The sequence below is a fragment of the Pelophylax lessonae genome, assembly GCF_965119305.1.
Source record: "Pelophylax lessonae genome assembly, chromosome: 6".
Classification (NCBI taxonomy): Eukaryota; Metazoa; Chordata; class Amphibia; order Anura; family Ranidae; genus Pelophylax; species Pelophylax lessonae.
The window spans coordinates 27468104-27492599 of NC_138773.1; the positions used below are offsets into that span (position 1 = coordinate 27468104).

Sequence of the window (24496 nt, forward strand, 5' to 3'; positions counted from 1 at the left end):
CCCCAAAGCAAGCTGCTTGCTGTGGGGGTACTCAAAAAGAGGGAGGGGCCAGGAGAGCCGAAGAGGGACCTGAGAAGAGGAGGATCTGGGCTGCTCTGTGCAAATCCACTGCACAGAGGAGGTAAGTATAACATGTTTGTTATTTTAAATGAAAAAAAAAACGAGACTTTACAATGACTTTACCACTTCAGCCCCAGAATGTTTTACCCTCTTCCTGACCCTTTTGTGCAATACGGCACTGCATTACCTTGACTGACAATTGCGCGGTCTTGCCACGCTGTACCCAAATAAAATTGATGTTCTTTTTTCCCACAAACAGAGCTTTCTTTCGGTGGTATTTGATCACCTCTGCGATTTTCATTTTTTGCACTATAAACAAAAAAAGAGCGACAATTTAAAAAAAAAAAAAAAAAAAAAAAACTATATTTCTTACTTTCTGCTATAAAACATTCCCAATTAAAAAAATTAAAAAATCTAATTTCTTCATCAGTTTAAGCCAATATGTATTCTGCTATATATTTTTGGTAAAAAAAAAATCCCAAAAAGCTTATATAGGCATTCCTCGCTGTATGTTATCTCACTTTATGTACACTCATGAGTCCGTACCCACACACATTGGCATCTATGGGAAATCTCGATCAGTTTGCATGGCACTGCTCCCAAACTATAAGTGACAGGGACACCAAACGTGGGGAGCACCGAGAGGGGACCCAGGACTACAACATATCTGATTTTGTGGTCGGCCAGCTTGCCTAGGTTGTCTAACATGTTGTAGTCCTGGGTCCCCTTAACGCGCTCCCCAAGTTTGGTGTCCCTGTCACTTAGTATTTGGGAGCAGTGCCATGCCAAGCTGGCCCAGATTTCCCATAGATGCCAATGCTAAATATTAAAAACTGGGAGCAGTGCCATGTAAACCTGACCAAGATTTACCATAGAGCTAGTGTATTTACCTGCTTTGAGAAGTGAAAAAAAGGTATTGCTTCACTTGAAACCATCCGTCATCTCATTAGAAGCATGCCCCGATGTTGTCAGGAATGCATACAAGCACGTTGGGGGCCATACAAACTACTGAGTGAGGACCATTCTGAGTTGCTGCAATGAAATTTCATCAAAATGGATTAGCCTGCTGCCTCATTTTTTCCCTTTGATTTTCAGGGTGTTTTTTTTTTTCTCTATGTAAGCTTTTTTTTTTTGAAATTATATTTTTATTTGCATAAAAAGAATAAAAACACAACATAGGAATGTCATAACAGCAAAAAAAGACATTCAGTACAGGGAGTGGTGCCCCCAGAATACAGAATTAGATCAGAAAACATTGTAGTGACAAATCAGACAATTAAACAGTACATAACTGCAAAGAATGAGAAAGATTCTGTGATAACATAGTAACATACACTCGTATACATTTTACACCTCAAGAAAGGATCAATGGGATCAAGGGGAGTTCAGGGCATAAGAATCCCAGGCTTCCCAGATAGCATTGAATTTAGGCAGCTCAACATGCACCCTGGCCGTCAGAGACTCCAATTCCCGGATTTCAGAAACTAGAAATCCAGAAAAGAGCCCTATCAGGAGGGGACTGCTGCAACCAGCACAGTGGAATGGCCCTCCTAGCAGCCAAAAGTAGAAAGGATATCAGCTTGGATGCCGGCTTGGAGATCCTGGGAAATGGTAGGCCTAGTAGACAATGTAAGGGGTCTAGTGGCAAATCTAATCCCACCACAGTTTGAAGCGTTTCCAAAACCATAGACCAAAAAGGACTGATAAGGGAACACGACCAAAAGATATGATGAAGAGAACGTGTATCCCCCCTGCACCGCCAACACAAGGCGGAACACGAGGGGTTCATCTTGTGAAGGTGCTCCGGGGTCCTATACCAAAAAAGGAGTATCTTAAGGGCAGTCTCTCTCTGCACCACGCAATGGGAAGATTTAAAGGTGGACGTCCATATTCTATTCCACATAGGCAACGTGATTGGTCGACCCAGTATCCCAGACCACCTACGCATTTAAAATGGGAGTCTTCAGTGAGTGGAGCAGCATCGTGTAAAATATTAAATCGCAAAAATGAGTCGGCGCTGGTGGGAAACAATCTCAAACAGGGTTCAAAAATGAGTTCCCTATTCACATACGTGTAGTACAATATTCTTCTGTACTACACGTATGTGAATAGTGTAGTACAGAAGAATATTGGTGTCTTCGATATATAATATAAAATATTATATGTTAGCTCATATCTCATCAGGAGGCAATTAAACGATGATACACGGCCCTTCAGTGGCTAACCCCCCCTAGATAGTGAATTTCCCCTCATCCGGCCGGGAGTTATGACGACACATAGCACTCAAACTTAGTGCAGACACAACTGATTTTATTGCAAGTTTTGCTCATATTTAAGGCATGTTTTGAGCGGGAAAGACTGCTCCAAACTGGTTTACAATTCATCAGTCAAATTAACAAAAGCCCATATCTCACAGAACAGTACATAAAAGGGCTTTTGTTTTCGCTATGTATCTGTGTCAATATGAGGTGTTCTTGTATCTGAATCTGTGTTTTGTGGCAGAGTTGCCCCGTCTGTATTCAGTTGTCATGTGTTAATGCAAGCAATTGTCAAATGTGTTTATGGGTGGTGTCAGTAATCTCTATGCAAAATGTCTTGTAATCTAAATGCAAAATATCCAACTGTCAAGTGTTCAAATGAATGGAAAGGTGGTTTAACATGTCGTCTAAATGCAAAATACAGCTGTCTGCTGTCCAGGGTGGAGGAATGGGTGTCAGTCTGGCTCGTTACCATGCAAATGCAAGGGCCCACACTCCATCATAGAATGGGCATAAACTGAAATATATATATGAAATGTAATAAGGCATGTTAATACAATCTTTCAACCCAACCTTTGATCCCAACTTTATTCATAACGGTGGGATCACTTAGAGTCTTGAATAGCACTATGTGCCCTCCTGGGATATATGTCCAACTATGAATGAGCTGGACATTCTTGACATACCTGGGTTGTGTTCTTGTATGAGTGCATGTCATTGGTAAAAACAGGTGACATTATATTCTAAAGTGTATGTAGGCTGGTGACTTGGTTGTGTGCACATAGGGATATAACTTCTTAGAATTCTATCAAATCAAAACAGACATGTTCAATGGGGAGGGCCATAGCTTGCAAGAATCCATGGCCTGAAAAATCCAAACTCCATATTATTGCAATAAAGTCACTACAAATAGACCATGGCAGCACCTGTTGACTATGGCATGTGATTTTTCAACATGTCCTAAAGCCTTTGCCAGGAAAGGGCAAAAATAAACCCCCACATTCAATGGGAGGAAAAAAGATTCCCTTTCGACCCTCGTCATCAGAGCGGTCAGACTACGTCCCTGGCGGCTAAAACGTAAAAACAATGTCCTTTGTGTCCAATCGGCTTGACTTCGACTGTAAAGTGGAGACATGAATGTCTCGTGTCTCTCTCTTTTCCTGGGGTGAGCAAGGGCAAAATGAGGAGAGGTTCTCGGGGTGGTGAGCACATGTTGCAAGTAACCAAACAGTGGCTACTAGTGCTCAGCTTGCTACAAAGCGTACCAATGTTGCACAAATGCGAAATCTTCCAGGAGTAGGGTTGTCCGTTGGCATTGTACCAATGCGTCTTTCTAGATCCAGCTGGAATTTGTCTGGTGCTCGTCACAATCTCCGGTAAGTTGTCTGGTGCTCGTCACAATCTCCAATAATTCGGCTGGTGCTCGTCACAATCTCCAGCAATTCATCTGGTGCTCGTCACAATCTCCAGTCATTCGTCTGGTGCTCGTCACAATCTCCGGTAAGTTGTCTGGTGCTCGTCACAATCTCCGGTAAGTTGTCTGGTGCTCATCACAATCTCCAATAATTCGGCTGGTGCTCGTCACAATCTCCAGCAATTCGTCTGGTGCTCGGGTGGGGCTTCCGTCTGTCTCCAGGCTTGAATGGGTGGGTTGGTGCACCTGTTGGCAAACGAAACGAGAGCGAAATATCACCATAATCACTGTTTAATTTTTTCAATTCATTCTGCCACATATTCTCTAGATATGAGAATAAATGGACTCATGGGGTTGGGACGGGTCTGGAGTCATTCTGACTTCAGCAAGAATAGCAGGTAAGTACAGAGACAAGAATACAAGTTTTACAAGAATGGCAGGAGTATTTTGCGCCACTGGGCTTCTGGCCTACAGGCAGGCAGCAAAAATAAATGCTAGTAAAACCACTCACAGCACTGGGGTTTAGGGCCTACAGGATGGCAGGTAATTTTAAGACAGGAAGGATACCTAATGGCACTATTTTGTGAGAACACAGCATGTCCACACATGCGACAATGGTGAGGGCCCTTGGAGGGGTTGAACTGCCTTGTATTCCTCCAAAGGTGGAGATGGGTTGGCTTGCAGTCCTCTGACTCACCCAAGCAGGCAGCTACCTAGAACTGAGAATCCCTTGCATGGCTAAGATGCTGTGATCACTGAACAGCAGGGAGTGAAATTCAAGCTGTCTTGTGTACATGGACACATAGAGACACACAAAACAGCTAGAAGTAAGTACTCATGCAAACATAAATTTATAAGAGATTGCACCGTTTGCTCATTGACACCAAGCAGGAAATTGAAAACAAATAGCCTTGGAGACACAGGATCTGACTTCAAGGACCATTTATAGGCAAAGCCTGGGCAATGAGTCACCTTAGAATGAAAAGAGATGGCTTGGCAACTAATTGAATTCACCGCAGGAGGTTACCTTAAAATTTTAAATCTTTAACAATATCAAAGTAGTAACATCTCAAAGTAGTAACGCTGGCATAAATTAATTATAATTCTTAGCACACTATCAACAAGCCATCCACTTCCATCCTATTTTTTTTTCCCAATATCCTAAAAGAAAACTTTATAAGAGATGCTTAATTATCTAAAGCATAGCACCTCATTAATGCCAGAGCTCATATATGTCAAATTAGAACACACCAAACATCTGACACCCAATAAATAAGAACTTTCTAACACCCATAAAAACAGTCTAATCAATCAGAAAAAAACAATTTGTGAACAATACTCCCATAAGGTTGAGCTGTCGTTGAGGGCTGTGATTGTCCTCCGTTCTGAAAGTCTCAAATTAAAATTGTCTGAGAAATAAGCATCAAGAAAGGTTTAGTACCAAAACATTTTACTTTTCCTCCTAAAAATAAACCAACGGTTAGAGGAATTTAGCATGCAGTACGCATGTCAAACATTTCCCTTCCTAACAGTGCAGTTCTCTAATACCAAAAATTTGTTGACGTCAAATTAATTATTACCACGTGGATTTCTATATTTTTTTTTTTGTTATGCCATGGTATACCATAAACTTAAAGAAAAAAATATTATTGTTCACCATGGTTAAAAAATGAGCAGCTCAAAAATAAACATTAGCAATTTCCCATTTGGATACAAGAACCCATACATCACCATTCTTCACCCATTCGGAACATTCCTCAAAACTGGTTTTCTCTACAAAAGCAAAACTGATAGTTAATTTGTATGACAATACAACTGTTTACAATCCCTTTGCAGTTACCTGTGTCACAGACAGGAGAGGGGGGAGGGGGGTTTGTTTGCTAAAAAGGCACCAGAAAATATATATTTTTTTAAAAAGTCAGTGATAAAGAAAGAAAAGTCGGTGACACAAAACCTCAATGATAAAAGTTCAAAATTGCTTACGATTTTTAAGGATAGAAATACAATTTTAGTCCTTAAGGTCACAATTTACACACCAAATATATATTTCCTTGCTTCTAAAAGCTGCCATGACCAGCATAGTACGGATTTGTTACCTTTTTCGTGGCAAAATCACATCACTTTAAAACATAAGTAATAAACACAAAACAAATTATTATGCAACCAATATTCATTCAGTGTTATGAAATGCTTTGCTGATACAGCACCTTTAGGAACAGTGTTAAAACAAACACAACATAACGATTCATGGATCTAAGGCTGCCCATACACAATACAATTTTCATAGAATTTTCCTAAACGTAAATTTCATAATTTTTTCGGGATTACCTTGAGAATTTCCCATTATCTAAGCTCAGAATACAAAGTGAGATCAGCTGAGTTTGAAGGTTTATATATATATATATATATATATAGGGATGGTGAGATCAGTTTTTAGACTTTATTGGAAAACCTAGTTTCCCAACTTATGTGGTTTCCTGCGACTCTCTAATCAGATTTATCTACAACCGACTTATGGTTTTCTGTTAACTATCCTTGGTGGGCAAGTGTATACTTTCAAGCTCAGCTTAATATCACATACAATCTCCACATAAATCTATACAATGGCATGCAATCTTATATCGACTAAAAATACACTATACAGCAAATATACAAGTTTTAGAGGGAGAATTCACTATCACACACAGTACTGCTTCGTAAACGGGTTCCAAACCCTGGGATATCAGACCCCATCTTATCTTTGGGGCTTCAGGCCCTGGAGTATCAGATCCCCATCTTATCTTTGGGAATATCAGATTCCTGGGAGGTGCTAAAATTAGCGGTTAACTGGGTACCGTTTATCTGCTCTGACAGTATAGTGTAGTAATAATAATAATAAAAAATATAATTACTTACCCCATACTGTGTTTTGGCAGATCCCACTTCTGACACCAAAACTGTTAGCTCATATCTCGTCAGGAGGCAATTAAACGATGATACACGGCCCTTCAGTGGCTAACCCCCCCTAGATAGGGAATTTCCCCTCATCCGGCCAGGAGTTATGACGACACATAGCACTCAAACTTAGTGCAGACACAACTGATTTTATTGCAAGTTTTGCTCATATTTAAGGCACGTTTTGAGCGGGAAAGACTGCTCCAAACTGGTTTACAATTCATCAGTCAAATTAACAATAGCACATATCTCACAGAACAGTACATAAAAGGGCTTTTGTTTTCGCTATGTATCTGTGTCAATATGAGGTGTTTTTGTATCTGAATCTGTGTTTTGTGGCAGAGTCGCCCCGTCTGTATTCAGTTGTCATGTGTTAATGCAAGCAATTGTCAAATGTGTTTATGGGTGGTGTCAGTAATCTCTATGCAAAATGTCTTGTAATCTAAATGCAAAATATCCAACTGTCAATTGTTCAAATGAATGGTGGGGTGGTTTAACATGTCATCTAAATGCAAAATACAGCTGTCTGCTGTCCAGGGTGGATGAATGGGTGCCAGTCTGGCTCGTTACCATGCAAATGCAAGGGCCCACACTCCATCATAGAATGGGCATAAACTGAAATATATATATGAAATATAATAAGGCATGTTAATACAATGTTTCATTATATATCGAAGACACCAAGTGTCCCTGATGGGGACCACGGCCACACAACAATTCAAAGGCCGTGGGCCTCTCCAGGGCAAGTGGCGGCGCCAACTTCCTAAAAAAGTTGCGGACCTGGAGATAAAAATAAAAGGATTGTTTAGGCCAGGAGAATTTCTCACAAAGCTTCTCAAAGGTGAAGAGCGTACGGGATACCGGGTGGACCAAGCAGCGCAACTGGAAAAGTGGAGGTTGAGTCCAAGCCCATAACTTATTCACCCGAAGACCATCGGGGAGCAACAATATAGTGGTGAGGGGGGGGGGGGGCATGGCGAGGAGAGAGAGTAAAGACCCAGGCACCTGTGCCAAACTCCCATGGTGACCAGCATTGAATCCAAACACATACCCTTCAGGACGCCATCCGTATGCAAGGCCGGTGACCACACCATCGAGCAGGGGTGCACCGGATAAATCACCCCCTCTCAATCTCCGACCACCGGTTGGGGGCCAACCAGGAAGACCAGGAAGCCACCACCCGGAGGTGGGAAGCATAATAGTATTTAACTATGTCCGGAGCGCCCACCACCGAGGAAGCCACCCTATGCGCCTTAGTGTTCCAGATAAACCTCAAAAAAGAGCGTTGAAGAAGTTTGAGTTGAGACATTGGGACCGCTACAGGAAGGGTGTCAAACAAATAAAGCAGTTTCGGCAAAATAGACATTTTTAAAACATTAATACGGCCCAATAAAGACAGGGGGAGGGAGGTACATTGCTGTAGGGAGACAGAGATCTAACGGACCGAGGGAGTATAATTGGCAGCATAAAGCATTGAGTGGGAAGGGGTCAGTTTCACCCCCAAATACTTGAGCGACTGCATGCACCACAGTGTTAATTTCATCAACAAAAATGTTTTTCGTCACCGCTTTCGTCACCGGCATTTTTCAACTGACGAAAACGAGACGCAAAGTATAGCACATTTTTGTCAAATGACGACAACGATGACGAAAATCAAATCCATTTTCGTCAACGAACGAAAACTAAACGAGAATGTGAGGCAAGGACGTTTACCCAACTTCCAGTTTTCACTGAGTTCCGCCTGTGTGGCGTCTGGCGTGGCGTGCCCCGTGACGTCCGACGTCTATAAGAGAGTCGACTCGAGACTAGTCACCTGACCTGAGACCTCATCACCAGACAGCACTACAGCCAGAGCCAGGCCAGACTCATCATCATCACAGTCAAACGGCAGACGACCAGGCAGTGACGGCACGGCACCCACCACTACATCCTCCACAGCAGAGCACCCACTGTGAGTTGCAACAGCCAGCTATTACTGCCTCCCCTGATTTCTGGCTGGGTCCCCTCAGAGCTCAGACCACCGCCATGATCCAGGACTGTGTGTGCTACCGCGTGAGTGTGGCGTGCGTGCATAGGTCGCTGAGGCCCGCCCGGCCCATCCTGTTCAACTTCTAGTTAGTTACTAGTTAGAGACCACCACCCTTAAACCTGAGACCCGGACCCCCATCGAGATCCAGCAGTGTTTAGACCACCATCCAGCAGACTAGCACTCACTGCAGCAGCATTTCAGGCCTCCTCTGACTGACCTGACTGTCCAACATCCCTTAGACTGAGACCACCATCCAGCACAGTGTGCAATGCATTACAGGCCATCCCTTAGACCGTCACCTGAGACCACCAGATTCCAGCACTGTCCAGCAGCATTATGGGCCTCCTTTGTCTGACTGTCCTGACCACCACACGCATCCAGGGCATTACAGGCCATCCCTTAGACCTGAGACCACCAGGCTCCAGCACTGTCCAGCAGCATTACAGGCCTCCTCTGTCTGACTGTCCTGACCAGTGACCACCACAGGCATCCAGGGCATTACAGGCCATCCCTTAGACCTGAGACCACCAGGCTCCAGCACTGTCCAGCAGCATTACAGGCCTCCTCTGTCTGACTGTCCTGACCACCACAAGCATCCAGGGCATTACAGGCCATCCCTTAGACCTGAGACCATCAGGCTCCAGCACTGTCCAGCAGCATTACAGGCCCCATCTGTCTGACTGTCCTGACCAGTGACCACCACAGGCATCCAGGGCATTACATGCCATCCCTTAGACCTGAGACCACCAGGCTCCAGCACTGTCCAGCAGCATTACAGGCCTCCTCTGTCTGACTGACCTGACCTGACCACCACAGGCATCCAGGGCATTACAGTTACAGGCCATCCCTTAGACCTGAGACCACCAGGCTCCAGCACTGTCCAGCAGCATTACAGGCCTCCTCTATCTGACTGACCTGACCACCACAGGCATCCAGTGCATTACAGGCCATCCCTTAGACCTGAGACCACCAGGCTCCAGCACTGTCCAGCAGCATTACAGGCCTCCTCTGTCTGACTCTGACTGACCTGACCACTACAGGCATCCAGTGCATTTCAGGCCATCCCTTAGACCTTAGACCACCATCCAGGCTCCAGCACTGTCCAGCAGCATTCCTCCTTGCTCTGACGACCACTGTCATCCACAGTTCCACACAGCACTGTCATCCAGAGAAATGTCTGCGACCGCCGCGTCTGTCTCATCTGTGACTGTTAGAAAGAGAAGAGAAGATCTATGGGTGTATTTTACATTTGATGCTAAGGACAACAAGACCCTTTGCAAACCATGTGGAGTTACACTAACTGGCAAAATTACAACAAACTTGAAGCGTCATTTGCAGACAACTCATCCCAAAATTCATACAAAAGTAAGCAGTGCATGATAGCACTTAACTCCACTTATAAAGAGATAACTTAGCGCTGAGTGCAAGAGAATGTAAAATCAGAATAACTAGAATTTTTCCCCCTAATTTAACCCCATAGATACAGAAAACCTCAAATGATGGACCAAGTCAAGCCAGTGCACCACCACGGCAAACAATTTAGTGCTTCAAAATACAAAATTGACTCTAAGGAACAACAGGCCAGGGAGGAGGCCATAGCAAGATGGATTGGGCGCTCCGGATTACCAGTCAGAACGATTGAAGATGAGGACTTTGTTGATGGAGACAGTAGATAGAAAGCTGACTGTTCCAAAGAAAACTAAAATAAGCAATCTGATTGACAAACAATATGAAGATGAAAAACAAAAATTCAAAAAGAGACTGACTGCTGCTCGGAGAGTATCTATTTGCACTGATTTGTGGACCAAGAAAGGACTCTCAGCTTCATTCCTTGCTATAAGTGCATGCTACTTTTGTGTTGAACAACATAAACCTGAACACATATTGTTGGCCCTTGAACAAGTAGCCCACCCACACACTGCACAGTCAGTTAAAACATGTGTGGACAAATGCTTGCAAGAGTGGGACATACAAAAGAGAAAGATCCTTACAGTGATAACAGACAACGGGAGCAATATGGTGGCAGCATTTCAACAAACCGCAGCAGAAGAACCACCCAGCTCTAGTGAGGAAGACTCCCCCATGACGGAAAGTGACTCTGAGGCAGAGTCTGAAATTGATGACCTACGGTGGGTGAGCCAATTTTAATATTATTTTACATGACACGTTTCGGTTGACAGTTAATTATCACATGCATATGAGATGATTGATGTGGGGGGCTGGGGGCACTAGTATCCGTGCTCTAGTCTACTCTATGGGTGCATCTTTGTTATTTTCCCAGTAGTCTTTTCTAAAAGTATTCCCATAAGATGTTAAATGTTAAAATAATAGAATGGAACAGAAGGCTTTTCTATACTTTATGCTTATTTGGCTGTGTTCCACTGTTAGGTACCAACAGATCGACATGGACCGGACACCATGTGTAGTGCATACCTTACAACTAGTGGTCCACATGTTGCAGAAGGAGGCAAGTGTGAAGAGAATACTGGATAAAGAAAGATCAATAGTGCACCTCTTCCGCAAGTCTTCCATCGCAACACAGAAGATATTGGAGCATTGTGGCCTGACCATTTTCAATGACTGCCCCACTCTCTGGTCAAGCACATTCAACATGATCGCAAGGCTCCTCAAACTGAAAGAGTCAGTCTGCCAAATCGCAAACAACATGGGATGGGACAGCTTGCTCCCTAGTGAATGGCAAAAGCTCACATCATTGCATGACCTATTGCTGCCTTTTGCAGAACATACTAAAACCCTCCAGAGTGACACCATGTAAATGTCCCTAGCTGCCCCTGCTCTTTTTGATCTACTCAGCCACCTTGAGGACTTTAAACAGAACACTAGCTACCAAGACCTTGCCACAATTGCACAGAAAATGAAAGGAATGTGAACCAGCGTTTTGCTTCATTGTTAGATCCAACAGATGAAATGTTCTCGCCATTTGCAGCAGCTGCTTGTTTTGTCATTCCTACTGTCTGTGAATCCCTTGTTGATGTGGCAGATCATGAGAATATTCAGGAATTACTTAAAAAGGCAGAGGAGTATGTGATAAGAAAATCTACTTCGCCCCACACGCAACATCATGAATTGTCTGAACATGAATTGTCTGAAGATGATGTGGAAGAACTAGTGGAACAGGAGAATATTGAAAAATTGGAGGAAGTTGAAGAAGCACCGGCACCCACATCTAAGCAGCCAATCTTTCGGTTTCTTGCTAAATGCCGCAGAAGACCCAGGCAGAGGATCTCCCCAAACAGCATGAAACAGCAGATCAGAAAATATAAGGAAGAGCTTTTGCATCAAGTTGAGGACAACACTGCAACAGATTTTTGGCTGTCAAAGAGTGACACTATTTATCACCAGCTAAAACCTTTTGCTTGAGACCTGCTGGCTATGCCAGCTTCTCAATCCTTTGCAGAGAGGGTATTCAGTGTCACAGGTGACCTCTCTAGAGGTCGGCGGAATAGAGCAAGGGTCATTTTGGCACGAAGTGCTTTCCTTAAAATGAATCGAAACAAATAGAAGTGTTTTATTATTGTTATTTCTATAAGAAGCATAACTAATACTTGTGCTTCAAAAACAGTTGTAATTCTCAATTCAATTCATTGGAAAATTGCTGCACAGTGCACACAGGCTACAAAATGCATTTGTATGTGGAACAATAACACAACCACCACCACTTATTAACTCCTTTCTCTCTTATCATTGACATTGACAAATGAATAGAGACAAATATCACACTAATGAAAAAGAAAAATAGATCAGTAACGGTCAAAAAGTGCAGCCTTATATCGGGGTCCTGCTGCAGTTCTTTTTAGTGTAATATTTACCTCTATTGTCATTGCGAATGCTGAGACTCAGAAAGAGGAGAGAGGAGGAGTTGATAAAAAGTGGTAAGTCTGTTATAATTCTTACGCTAATGGCATTATTAGACTGTGTGCACTGTGCACATTTTTATTGAATACATCTGAGAATTAGAACTGTTAAAATAATAAGCTGACACTGTAAATGGATTGGGTTCTTCTTATTTAGAAATAAGTATTACCCTCCTCAAGTTTACAGTATTGGTTTATTATGCAGTGCCAGTGTCAGACTGGTAGTGACAGTGCCTGTGCAAGTGTACACTGCAGCTGTTCTTGGATGGTTGAGGCAGGAAATTGTTCTCTCTGGGGATGTTTTTGGACCATTCTTTATTCATGGCTGTGTTCTTAGGCAAAAACTGTGAGTGAGCAGTGAGTGAGCACACTCCCTTGTTGGCTGAGAACTTAGCAACCCCCCCACAGTGGTCTCAGGTCTCAGGATGCTGTACGGTTGCCATGAACATGACACAGGACTGATAAAGTGAGCTGATGCTTATTTTTCTTCCCTGGAGTCTCTGCAGCTGTTCTTGGATGGTTGAGGGGGGAGCTGGGACTGGACTGGAGGAAGGAAGTTGTTCTCTTCTGAGGATGTTTTTGTACCATTCTCTATTCATGGCTGTGTGTTCATAGGCAAAATTGTGAGTGAGCAGCACACTCCCTTGTTGGCTGAGAACTTAGCAACCCCCCCAGCCCCCACAGTGGTCTGAGGTCTCAGGACAGGATGCTGTACTGTTGCCATGAGCATGACACACAGGACTGATAAAGTGAGCTGATGCTTATTTTTTCTTCCCTGGAGTCTATGCAGCTGTTCTTCGATGGTTGAGGTGGCCAGTGGGAGCTGGGGCCTGGGAGCGGGAGGAAGGACGTTGTTCTCTTCTCTGAGGATGTTTTTGTAATTTGTACAATTCTTTATTCATGGCTGTGTTCTTAGGCAAAATTGTGAGTGAGCAGTGAGCACACTCCCTTGTTGGCTGAGAACTTAGCAACCTGCCCACACTGTGGTCTCAGGAGTCAGGATGCTGTACTGTTGCCATGAGCGTGACACAGCAGGACTGATGTGAAGTGAGCTGATGTCTGCAAAGTTTTTATTTTTTTGTATTTTTATTACATTTTTACATTTTTATGTTACCCCATTTGGTCAAAAAAGCAATATTATTGGCACTGGCAAAACAGTTTTGCCTTAATAAAGACAATAATGACTAACTCTGTGTCTGTGTAGTAGTGTAGTGCTGTGCTAGTGCATGCTCAAAGCTTAATACCATAAATAATAACATATTCGATTTTTCATTCACTCCAGGACCAGCAGTAGTATATAATGAGTTTGGAAATTGTAGAGAAATGCTTAAATAATGCATTACAAATTACAATTGAACTACACCCAGTCGATTATAGATGACTAAAATTAGTTTTAGTAGACTAAAATGTAGAACGTTTTAGTCGACTAAAATGTAAGATGTTTTAGTCGACTAAAATGTGCTGGAGTTTTAGTCGACTAAATACGACTAAAACTAAAACACTTGCAGAAGACTAAAATGGGACTAAAACTAAAATGCCATTTTAGTCCTAAGACTAAGACTAAAACTAAATTGAAATTTGCTGCCAAAATTAACACTGATGCACCACTGATAAGGGTATGTATGTTGCAATCGAAACAAAAGATACGGGGAAACATGAAGGGGCATGGCCTCCATCTTATATGTATTAACCTTGTATCCAGAGATAGCACCAAAGGAATCCAGGAGAGCATGTAACAATGGCAAAGAAACTAGTGGGTTCGTCAAAGTCAACAATATGTCGTCTGCCAATAAAGAAAGCTTATATTCTCTATGTCGCATAGTGACCCCAACAATATCAGGATGGGAGCGAATGGCTTCTGCCAACGGCTCCAGGCACAATATAAACAATAAAGGGGAGAGTGGGCAACCCTGTCGGGTTCCGTTGGACATGGGGAACACAGGCGACATAAAGGCAGACGACATTCGGACTTGAGCCGTGACGGGAGAATAGAGGGCTTCTAAAGCTCTATAGAAGGGACCCTTGAAACCAAACTTCTGAAGCGTGGAAAAAAGATAGGGTCAACTCAACCTATCAAAGGCCTTCTGGGCATCCAAGCTGAGAACCAGAGCTGGGTGGGTGAACCTGTTCAGAAGGGAGATCAAATCCACAGTTCGTCTAGTATTATCCCCAGCATGTCTAGAAAGAACAAACCCGACCTGATCCCTATCTATCAATTTTGGAAGAAGACCGGCCAACCTATTGGCCAAAATCTTAGTGAATATTTTGTAGTTGGAGTTAAGAAGTGCGATTGGCCTGTAATTATCCGGGAGTGAGGCGTCTTTACCCGGTTTGGGAATAACAGAGATGTAGGAATGGAGAAAGTGGGAGTGAGGTGTCCTGCCCTCCAGCAAAGAAGCGTAGAGATCCAGGAGACGAGGGGCTAGGGTCGGCAGGAAAGTTTTGTAATAAATATATGGGAGCCCATCCGGCCCCGGAGCTTTTCGAGAAGGCAGATCCTTAATCGTATCAGCCAACTCCTCCATGGAAATACCAGCGTTCAGTTTACCTAAATCGGCTTTAGAGAGACTGGGAATGTCTAGATCCTGAAAAAAGCTCTCAAACTTGTCAGCAGAAAAGTGGAAGTGATTCTCAGGAGTCAAACAATTATAAAGGTTGCCATAGAATTTACCAAATACCTCGGCCATGGTATAGGGGCAATGAGTGGGGCTACCATCGGGCTGGAGCAGAAGGTCAGGAACTGATTGGAAAGGTTTGGGTTTAAGCCTATTAACTAACATCCTGTGGGGTTTATTAGAATACTCATAAAATCTCTGCTGAGCCCACATCAAGGATTTAACCATCTTGGACATATCCAGAGCCTTGATACGGTCTCGGAGACTAACCACCTTCCTAAGTCCTGCCAAGGACCGGGAAGCCAGCAGACGCTCTTTGGCCACCCTATGATCAGCCAGGAGCGAACTGCGCTCTCTCTCAGCATCTTTCTCCAGACGAGAGCCCTCCGCAATGCATGTGCCCCTGAAGAAGGCTTTATGGGCCTCCCACACAGTAGACACCTCAGACACAGAACCCTCATTGAGTGTAAAATATTCCCGCAGACCTTCCTCCAACCGATTCCGGACTTCCGGGATCTGAAGGAGTCTATCATTCAAGCTCCAATGGCAGGCCCTAGGGGGGGCCCGCCATGGAGACATCAAAAGTAATGGGAGCATGCTCAGACCAGGAGATGGGAAGGATCTCTGACTGAACCATGCCTGAAATGAGCGGAGCCGAAATAAAAAAATGATCTAACCTCGAATGCATCTTGTGGGCAGCTGAGTAAAAAGAATATTGTCTATGTGTTGGGTGCTTAATATGCCAGGAGTCAAAAAGCCTGAATGAATGAATACACCTGCGGAAAGATTTAGCCTGACTCAGCTGCCTACGGGAAGGGGTGTCTGGACTCATGGACTGCCTTTCCCTATATGGGGACATGATAAGATTGAAATCACCCCCAACTACCATAAAGGGCTGGGAAAGATGAGAAGTGGCCGAAAGGGTCTTATCCAAAAAAGCCAATTGACCATCATTAGGGGCATAGATGTTAATAAGGGTAAAGGACGTAGATAGATAGTCACAGACCAAAGCTATGTATCTCCCATGAGGATCCAGGAGCGAATCACGGACCCTGATGGGACAAGACTTCCGAATTAAAATGGCAACCCCAGCTTTACCCGTCCTCTCAGAGGCAACATAAGCCGTGGGGAAATATCGCGCTGCAAACTTGAATGATCTGCCAGCACGGAAGTGCGTCTCCTGCACCAAAATCACTTCCGCCCCGGAGGACCGGAAAGCCTTCAGCGCCAGCCAACGCTTCTGTACCGAGTTCAAACCTTTAACATTATAAGACATAAACCTTAAAGCCATGGCATAACAAGTCCCAAACATATATCGTATGCATGTGGAAAACTACCTCCCACTGTGTCAGAAACCCTCATAACTATCTCAGAAGAACACATCGATGCAGTCTGTACTCCATCCAATGATAGAACACAGAGGCACCAATCCATGTGTGTGACATAAAAACGTCGGACCCAAGACAAAAAAGGTCCAACGCAATAGAAAAAAACACATAAAAGTATAAAAGGAAAAGAAAAAACAAATGAATAGAAAAACAGTATCTATTCAAAATCTCCAGAAGGAACCCTGAAGGATTATGAAATCCCAGGGAGCCCAGGGCAAGGCCCACGGTCAATACGGGCAACACGGGAGCCTCCAGGATACAGTACTCCAACAGGGGTGGGCGACCCGTTAACTCTCCAGCGAAAATAAAAAAAAAAAAACAGTTAGGCTTAAAAAACTGAGAAAACAAATGCCCCATGGGGGGGAAAGACTTTACCGGCCCAGCCGGACTGGTCCAGGAAAGTTACCAGCATGGCAGCCAGCTTCCGATCAGTCCGTCCTCAGGAAACCGGAGAGACCAGAAAACACAGAACATCATGTGGAACCGACATGGACATCAGGGTGGAAACCCTGAGGGCTTCTGGCACTGAGGAGTAGCGTAGGGCCTGCGTTGTGGCATCTTGGCAGGGGTCCAGATGCGAGCAGGAGTAGCTGGAAGCGGACGGCTTGGAGGGTGTTGTTGGGCTAGCAGGTCTTCTTCTGGAAGCGATGGAAGCCCTAGGCCTCTGATAAAGACTCTGCCTCGTGCATTTCCTGCATAGCATGTTGAACGCCATCTTTGGTGACCACCAGGTGGAACGGAAAGCCCCAATAATAAGGAACCCTGTGTTTCTGCAGGTGTAGTGTCACCCCGCAGAGGGCCCTCCGTTTATCCAGAGTGATGGGGGAGAGGCCATTAAAAATTAGAATTTTCGCTCCCTTATACTCCACCTGGGTCTTATTGCGGGTCGCCAGATTGAGGGCCTCTTTACTATCATAATAGTGGAACCGGACAATCACATCACAGGGTCTTCCCCCAGAGGGTGGTTTGGGGCCCAGGGATCTGTGTGCTCTGTCCAATCTCCAATCAATGTCCACAATGTTGGGGGCCAAATGATTAAAGAGGCCCAGCAGAAAAGAGCACAGATTGTTATCCCCCACTGTTTTAGGGATGCCCCTGAAGCGCAGATTCTGACGCCTCTCCCGATTCTCAAGATCTTCTTGCTGCAGCTGCAATTGAGAGACCGAATGCTTCAAGTAGGAATGTTCCTCCTCTAATACATGCACATAGTCCACCAGTTCATCAAATTTGGTCTCCAAGGTGTCTGTGCGTTCTCCTATATGCGCTATCTCCCCTCTTAATTCCACTGACATCTTGCCCACCTCAGCAGCTATGTTGCGGGTAATCTGCACCAAAAGAACTTGCAATTTGGCATCCAAAATGTCAGGGGTTAGGATCTGCTGAGAGGTGGGGGGGGGGGGGGGGTAGGGGTAGATCGATCCAGTACCTGTGGAGGGTCTGCATCGGTGTCCGCTTCCAAAGTGGGGTCCATCGCAGAAAACGGGTCCGCCTGTGAAATTGAGGCCGGGGATTGCGGCCTAGTAAGAAAACGATCCATGGCGGCCTGGGTCCGGGACTCCTGAGGAGCGGAATAGCCTTGTTTTTGCTGCCCGATCTTGCCCATGGGGATGCTAAGGATATAAGGAACACTGGCAGCCTGCTCCGGATCAAAAGAATGCGAATAGGAGCTTAAGCGGAGCGGCGGAGAGTCAGCGGTGCCCGGAGCTCACCTAAGATGCGTCCTCCATGTCCGGAAGCCGCGCATGCGCCTCTTCGGGGTGTCTTTGAATTCAGCCCTCTGTAGGGTGATAATTTTCCTTTCCATCAAACGATGTGGCATTCTTTCACTCCTATCACATTACCCAGTCCATACCAGTATAGATCCTAACACATTACCCAGTCCATATCGGCATAGATCCTAACACATTACCCAGTCCATATCGGTATAGATCCTAACACATTACCCAGTCCATACCAGTATAGATCCAAACACATTACCCAGTCCATACCAGTATAGATCCTAACACATTACCCAGTCTATACCAGTATAGATCCTAACACATTACCCAGTCCATACCAGTATAGATCCTAACACATTACCCAGTCCATACCAGTATAGATCCTAACACAATACCCAGTCCATACCAGTATAGATCCTATCACATTACCCAGTCCATACCAGTATAGATCCTAACACATTACCCAGTCCATATCGGTATAGATCCTAACACATTACCCAGTCCGTACCAGTATAGATCCTAACACATTACCTAGTCCATACCAGTATAGATCCTAACACATTACCCAGTCCATACCAGTATAGATCCTAACACATTACCCAGTCCATAACAGTATAGATCCTAACACATTACCCAGTCCATACCAGTATAGATTCTAACACATTACCCAGTCCACACCAGTATAGATCCTAACACATTACCCAGTCCATACCAGTATAGATCCTAACACATTACCCAGTCCATACCAGTATAGATCCTAACACATTACCTAGTCCATACAAGTATAGATCCTAGCACATTACCCAGTCCATACCAGTATAGATCCTAACACATTACCTAGTCCATACAAGTATAGATATCCAGCATGAGATTTTTCCCCATTCAGATCTGATGTGTTTTCAAAGTGTTCCTTTAATTTTGTTGAGCAGTGTATAATATTCACAGAAACAGTTTAGACGGAAGAGATATATTAGGGGCTTTAGATGTCCATCAAAGAGGACATATATCAAAAAGTCAATTAGACATTCGACACTTCATTGTACAGTTAAAAATAACATAAAAAAAAGTATATGTTTATTCTCCTTTAATATTGACTGCATGTTACATTGTTTACACACACATCTAACATCAAAAACCTTCCTTCCGGGATCACTCCCATGATTCCGAACTTACAATGCTGGCTTTTGTTGTGGAATATAGAGACGGGAAGAGGAAGATTAGGAAATACAGCACAGCACGCATGTGCAAAGCTACTTTCACTTTAGCTGAGGACTTGCAATCCGGTAACATCTGGATTTTCTCTTCCTGCATAGGACTCATCTGTAAGGAGAGAGGCACACTGCTGGAGAACAGAGGCTGGTATCTTCTGAAAGATGGATCGGAGCCCATGGAGTGATTTGTTTCCTTATTGGCTGGACGGTAAATATTTAGCCCTAGATTTTAGGCCTTGTTAAGGCACACTGGGGTTGATTTACTAAAACTGGAGAGTGCAAAATCTGGTGCAGCTGTGCATGGCAGTCAGTCAGAAACCACGTACACAAAATCACGTAGTACTACATGACTGAGCGCAGCCATGCCGCCCTGCCGCCCTGCCGCAGTAATATTATGGCGGGCGGTTGGCAAGTGGTTAAATGCGTTACATGCATGTAAATGCTATAAACGTTTTTTTTTGTCAAAACCATGCTGCCAGGAGAAAAGACATCTAGGCGAGATGGTAAAACATCCTGTGTGTTTAAAGTGTATCACTAGGCAAAACTTTTTTTGTTTAGGGAAGGAGGGTTTGGTCCTCTGTTAAGTTTTTATGGTTGCCTGTATCCCAGTTGGGGATATTCACTCCTCTAATGCCTCGTTTCCACTGAGCGGATCGGTTCGGGTCGGTTCGGTACGGTACGCTTATCTGAGTGTTTCCATTATGAAAGTGGCCCATACAAATGAACCAAACCGCACCATTCCTGGTCCTGCTTCAGATGTAGGGCCATAGGAAATGGTACGGTACGGTTAGGGCGGAGCTACTGGCGTCACACAATAGATTCCACTGATTGACGGACAGGAAAACTTCAATGCTCACGTCAAATGAAAGAGCAAAACAAACACCTCATTTGGTGTAAACCCTGCATGGTCCCTGGTGGCCCGACTTGCAGTGGAAACGCTCACCTGAATAGACCGGATCATTAAAACCCTTCCAAACTGTACCGACCCGAACCGTTCTGCTCAGTGGAAATGAGGCATAAGTGTACTGGGGACCATTGTCCCCTGAGAAAGAAAATGAGGAGAAATCCCTAATCTAAAGAGTTTATAATTCTGCATTTGTATTATCTTACAGATAGGGAACCCTATTTCAATCATCAACATTTTATGGCTTTTATAAAAGAAGTGACTGTGGTGGATCCCATCTTAGATGATCTTCGGCAACGGGATCTACTGGGGCCTGAAGAATATGGAAAAATATGTAGCCATCCCACCTCTGAGATGAAGATGATAGCGCTCTACAAATATGTCAAATACTGGGGAGATTATGAAAAGTTTGTTGTATATAGATTACTAAGGAAACATAATAAGCAGCTCATCGGATTCATGGATCAAGACAACCAGCCATTAAGTGAGTTATCATATTTTTTTTTTCATTTTTAATCCAGAATTCACTTTGTGTTCTTCACAAACATGAGTTGAATTTCAAAAGACCATGTAGTCCATCAAGTCTGCCTCTTTTTTAATGTGTTGTTTTTTTTATTTACCCTTTTCTCTGAGTATAAATCCAAGTTTGCCCCAAATTCATTTACTGTTGACCAACTCACAGCCTCTGCTGGAAGTCTATCCTAAGCATTAACTACTCATTCTATAGAATAATAATTCTAAGGTGAGCTTTGACCTTTCCTCCAGTTAGTTTGAGGTCATGTCCCTGTGTTCTTGATCTTAGTTTCGTAAAGAAAATATTGCCCTCCTGAAACATATTCACCCCCTCAATGCGTGTATTGGTTTCAATCATGTCTCCCCTTTCCCTTCTTTCCTCCAGACTGTACAAATTCAAGCTAAGTAGTGGAACTAATTAGTAGTGGAACTTCTGCTTAAGGCCTCCTGACTCCCTGACATGCCACATTTGGCATGTCATTTTTTATTTTTTTTTTGGGGAGGGGGTAGTGGGTACTTAGTTATGACAGGTACCCGTTCCCACTTACGCTCGAGCCGTCTAGGCGGCTCGAGGTGAAGTTCTCCTCTCCCCCTCCCTCCCTGCAATCTTCTGGGACACTTCACAGGTCCCAGAAGATTGCCTGGCTATTCAGGATGCGCAGCATGACTCACGCATGCACAGTGAGCACCCGGCTGTGAAGCCGCAAGCTGTCAAACCTGGGTACCCACACTAGTGATTCCAGCGCACATTTTGTAGCTGCTGACTTTTAATAACCACAAAAACTGCTGGAACTACTCTTTAAGTTTTTAAAGTCTCTCCTGATTTGTTTTATCTCTCAGACCTTTCATCATTATTGTTTCCTGCCTCTGGACTCGTCCTATCTTCTCCATATCTTTAAGTAAGTGAGGGTCTCCAGAACTGGACCCAGTATTCTAAATAAGGGCTCACTAAAGATCTACATAGAGGAATCAAGACCTCCTTCCTCCTGCTGATGACCCCACTAGTGATATAAAGATCTATATAGAGGAATCAGGACCTCCTTCCTCCTGCTGGTGACCCCTATAGCAGTGGCGGCTGGTGCTCAAAATTTTTGGGCGGGGCGCAAAAAGAAAAATGTAATAGGTATTGCTTTGCGGCAAAAAACGCGGTAAAAAAATTGCGTGACTTTGAGGTCATGGTACAGGCATGGCACAGGTGATGGTATAGGCATGGCACAGGTGATGGCACAGGTGATGGTACAGGCATGGCACAGGTGATGGTATAAGTGATGGTATAGGCATGGCACAGATGATGGTATAGGCATAGCACAGGCATGGCACAGGTGATGGTATAGGCATGGCACAGGTGATGGTACAGGCATGGCACAGGTGATGGTACAGGCATGGCACAGGTGATGGTATAGGCATGGCACAGGTGATGGTATAGGCATGGCACAGGTGATGGTATAGGCATGTCACAGGCATGGCACAGGTGATGGTATATGCATGGCACAGGTCATGGTAAGGTCAGGTCACAGGTCGGCTTCAATCATTTACCTGCTCTCCTGGGCTGCCTGCGAGACGTCCACGGCGCTGCTCCTCTCCTCGAGTCCTCTTCTTCTGACGGCGGCGGGATTCGCGGAACCGGTCCGGCGGGAACCGTCCACGGCGCTGCTCCTCTCGTCCTCTTCTGTCTTCTAATCTGTCCGGCGGGAAGGAGATAGGGCGGTGACGGTGCGTGACTGACACATGCACCGGCACCGCCCCCATTGCGACGTCAGCGGGGTCAGCAATCGGATGTCCTGAATGATGATTGGTCCAGGCTGGAGACTGGACCAATCACAGCCAGGATATCACGAAAGTGGGGGTGTCCTAGCGCTATGACCTGCGCCCAGGTTACGCCCCAGAAGGCAGCCAATCGGCGCCTCTGCTGGGTCGTAAACCCCACCCCCCACCCCCCATAGCCACCACATAGACCGGCGACCGGGATTTTTTTTTAACTTTATTTTTCTTTTTGTAATCTTTTTTTTTTTTTCCTTCTTTTTTAGGGGGGGGGGGGGGGGCGGCGCCCTGGCACCCCCTATGCACAGGCCGCCACTGCCCTCTAGTAATATAAAGATCTACATGGAGGAATCAGGACCTCCTTCCTCCTGCTGGTGACCTCTCTAGTGATATAAGGATCTATATAGAGGAATCAGGACCTTATTCCTCCTGCTGATGACCCCACTAGTGATATAAAGATCTATATAGAGAAATAAGGACCTCCTGCCTCCTGCTGGTGACCCCTCTAGTTGTAACTAAAGTTCTATAGAAAGGAATCAGGACCACCTTCATCCTGTTGGTGATCCCTCCAGTGATAACTAAAGATCTATATAGAGAAATCAGAACTCCTTCCTCCTGCTGGTGATCCCTCCAGTGATAACTAAAGATCTATATAAAGGAATCAGGGCCTCCTTCATCCTGCTGGTGATCCCTCTAGTAATATAAAGATCTATATAAAGGAACTAAGACTTCCTTCATCCTGCTGGTGATCCCTCTAGTGATAACTAAAGTTTTATAGAATGGAATATGGACCTCCTTCATCCTGCTGGTGATCTGTCTAGTGATAACTAAAGATCTATATAGAGAAATCAGGACCTCCTTCCTCCTGCTGGTCATCCCTCTACTGATACATAAAGTTCTATATAAAGGAATCAGGACCGCCTTCATCCTGCTGGTGATCCCTCTAGCGATATAAAGATCTATATAAAGGAACTGATGCTGGCCATACACTAGCCGAAAGACTGTTCGAAAATCTGTCATCTGGTCCAATCGTTAGTTATTCATTCAGTTAATAGGCACGAATAGAAAATCGTTTTTAACTTTTCAGAGCCGAAAAAATCGAAGGAACAGTTTTGAAAATCTGTTTGCACTAGGTATATGTGACAAACTGAATGAAAACTGATTCATTTATGTCCATTGAACGATTTATCCTTCGAAATTCAGGCATTACATGATGGCACGATCGTCTGCTCTCACGGCCGATTTTCCGTTTTTCGAGAAATTAGTTCGCCCGATATTTCGGCTAGTGTAAGGCTAGCACAAGACTTCCTTCCTCCTGCTGGTGATCCCTCAAGTGATAACTAAAGTTCTATAGAAAGGAATCAGGACCTCCTTCCTCCTGCTGGTGATCCCTCTAGTAATAACTAAAGATCTATATAGAGGAATCAGGACCTCCTTCCTCCTGCTGGTGACCCCTCTAGTGATAAATATACAGTAGATCTATATAAAGAAACTAGGACTTCCTTCCTCCTGCTGGTGATCCCTCTGGTGATAACTAAAGTTCTATATAAAGGTATCAGGACCGCCTTCATCCTGCTGGTGATCCCTCTAATGATATAAAGATTTATATAGAGAAATCAAGACCTCCTTCCTCCTGCTGTTGACCCCTCTAGTGATATAAAGATCTATTTAAAGAAACTAGGACTTCCTTCCTACTGCTGGTGATCCCTCTAGTGATATAAAGATATATATAGAGAAATCAAGACCTCCTTCCTCCTGCTAGCAATCCTTATAGTGATAACTAAATATCTATATAGAGGATTTTAGGACCTCCTTT

General features: G+C 44.3%; 1 protein-coding gene across 1 annotated transcript in view; it reads left to right on the forward strand.

Moving 5' to 3' along the window:
• Nucleotides 1–14544, forward strand: part of LOC309558509 (uncharacterized protein) — a gene marked incomplete at both ends in the record, with an annotated part of 32871 nt that extends 18327 nt beyond the window's left edge. The window contains one exon of the mRNA XM_082261589.1: nt 14273–14544. Within this exon, the coding sequence (XP_082117715.1) occupies nt 14273–14544 (272 nt within the window). The remainder of the gene's footprint in view (nt 1–14272) is intronic.
• Nucleotides 14545–24496: the final 9952 nt, after the last annotated feature.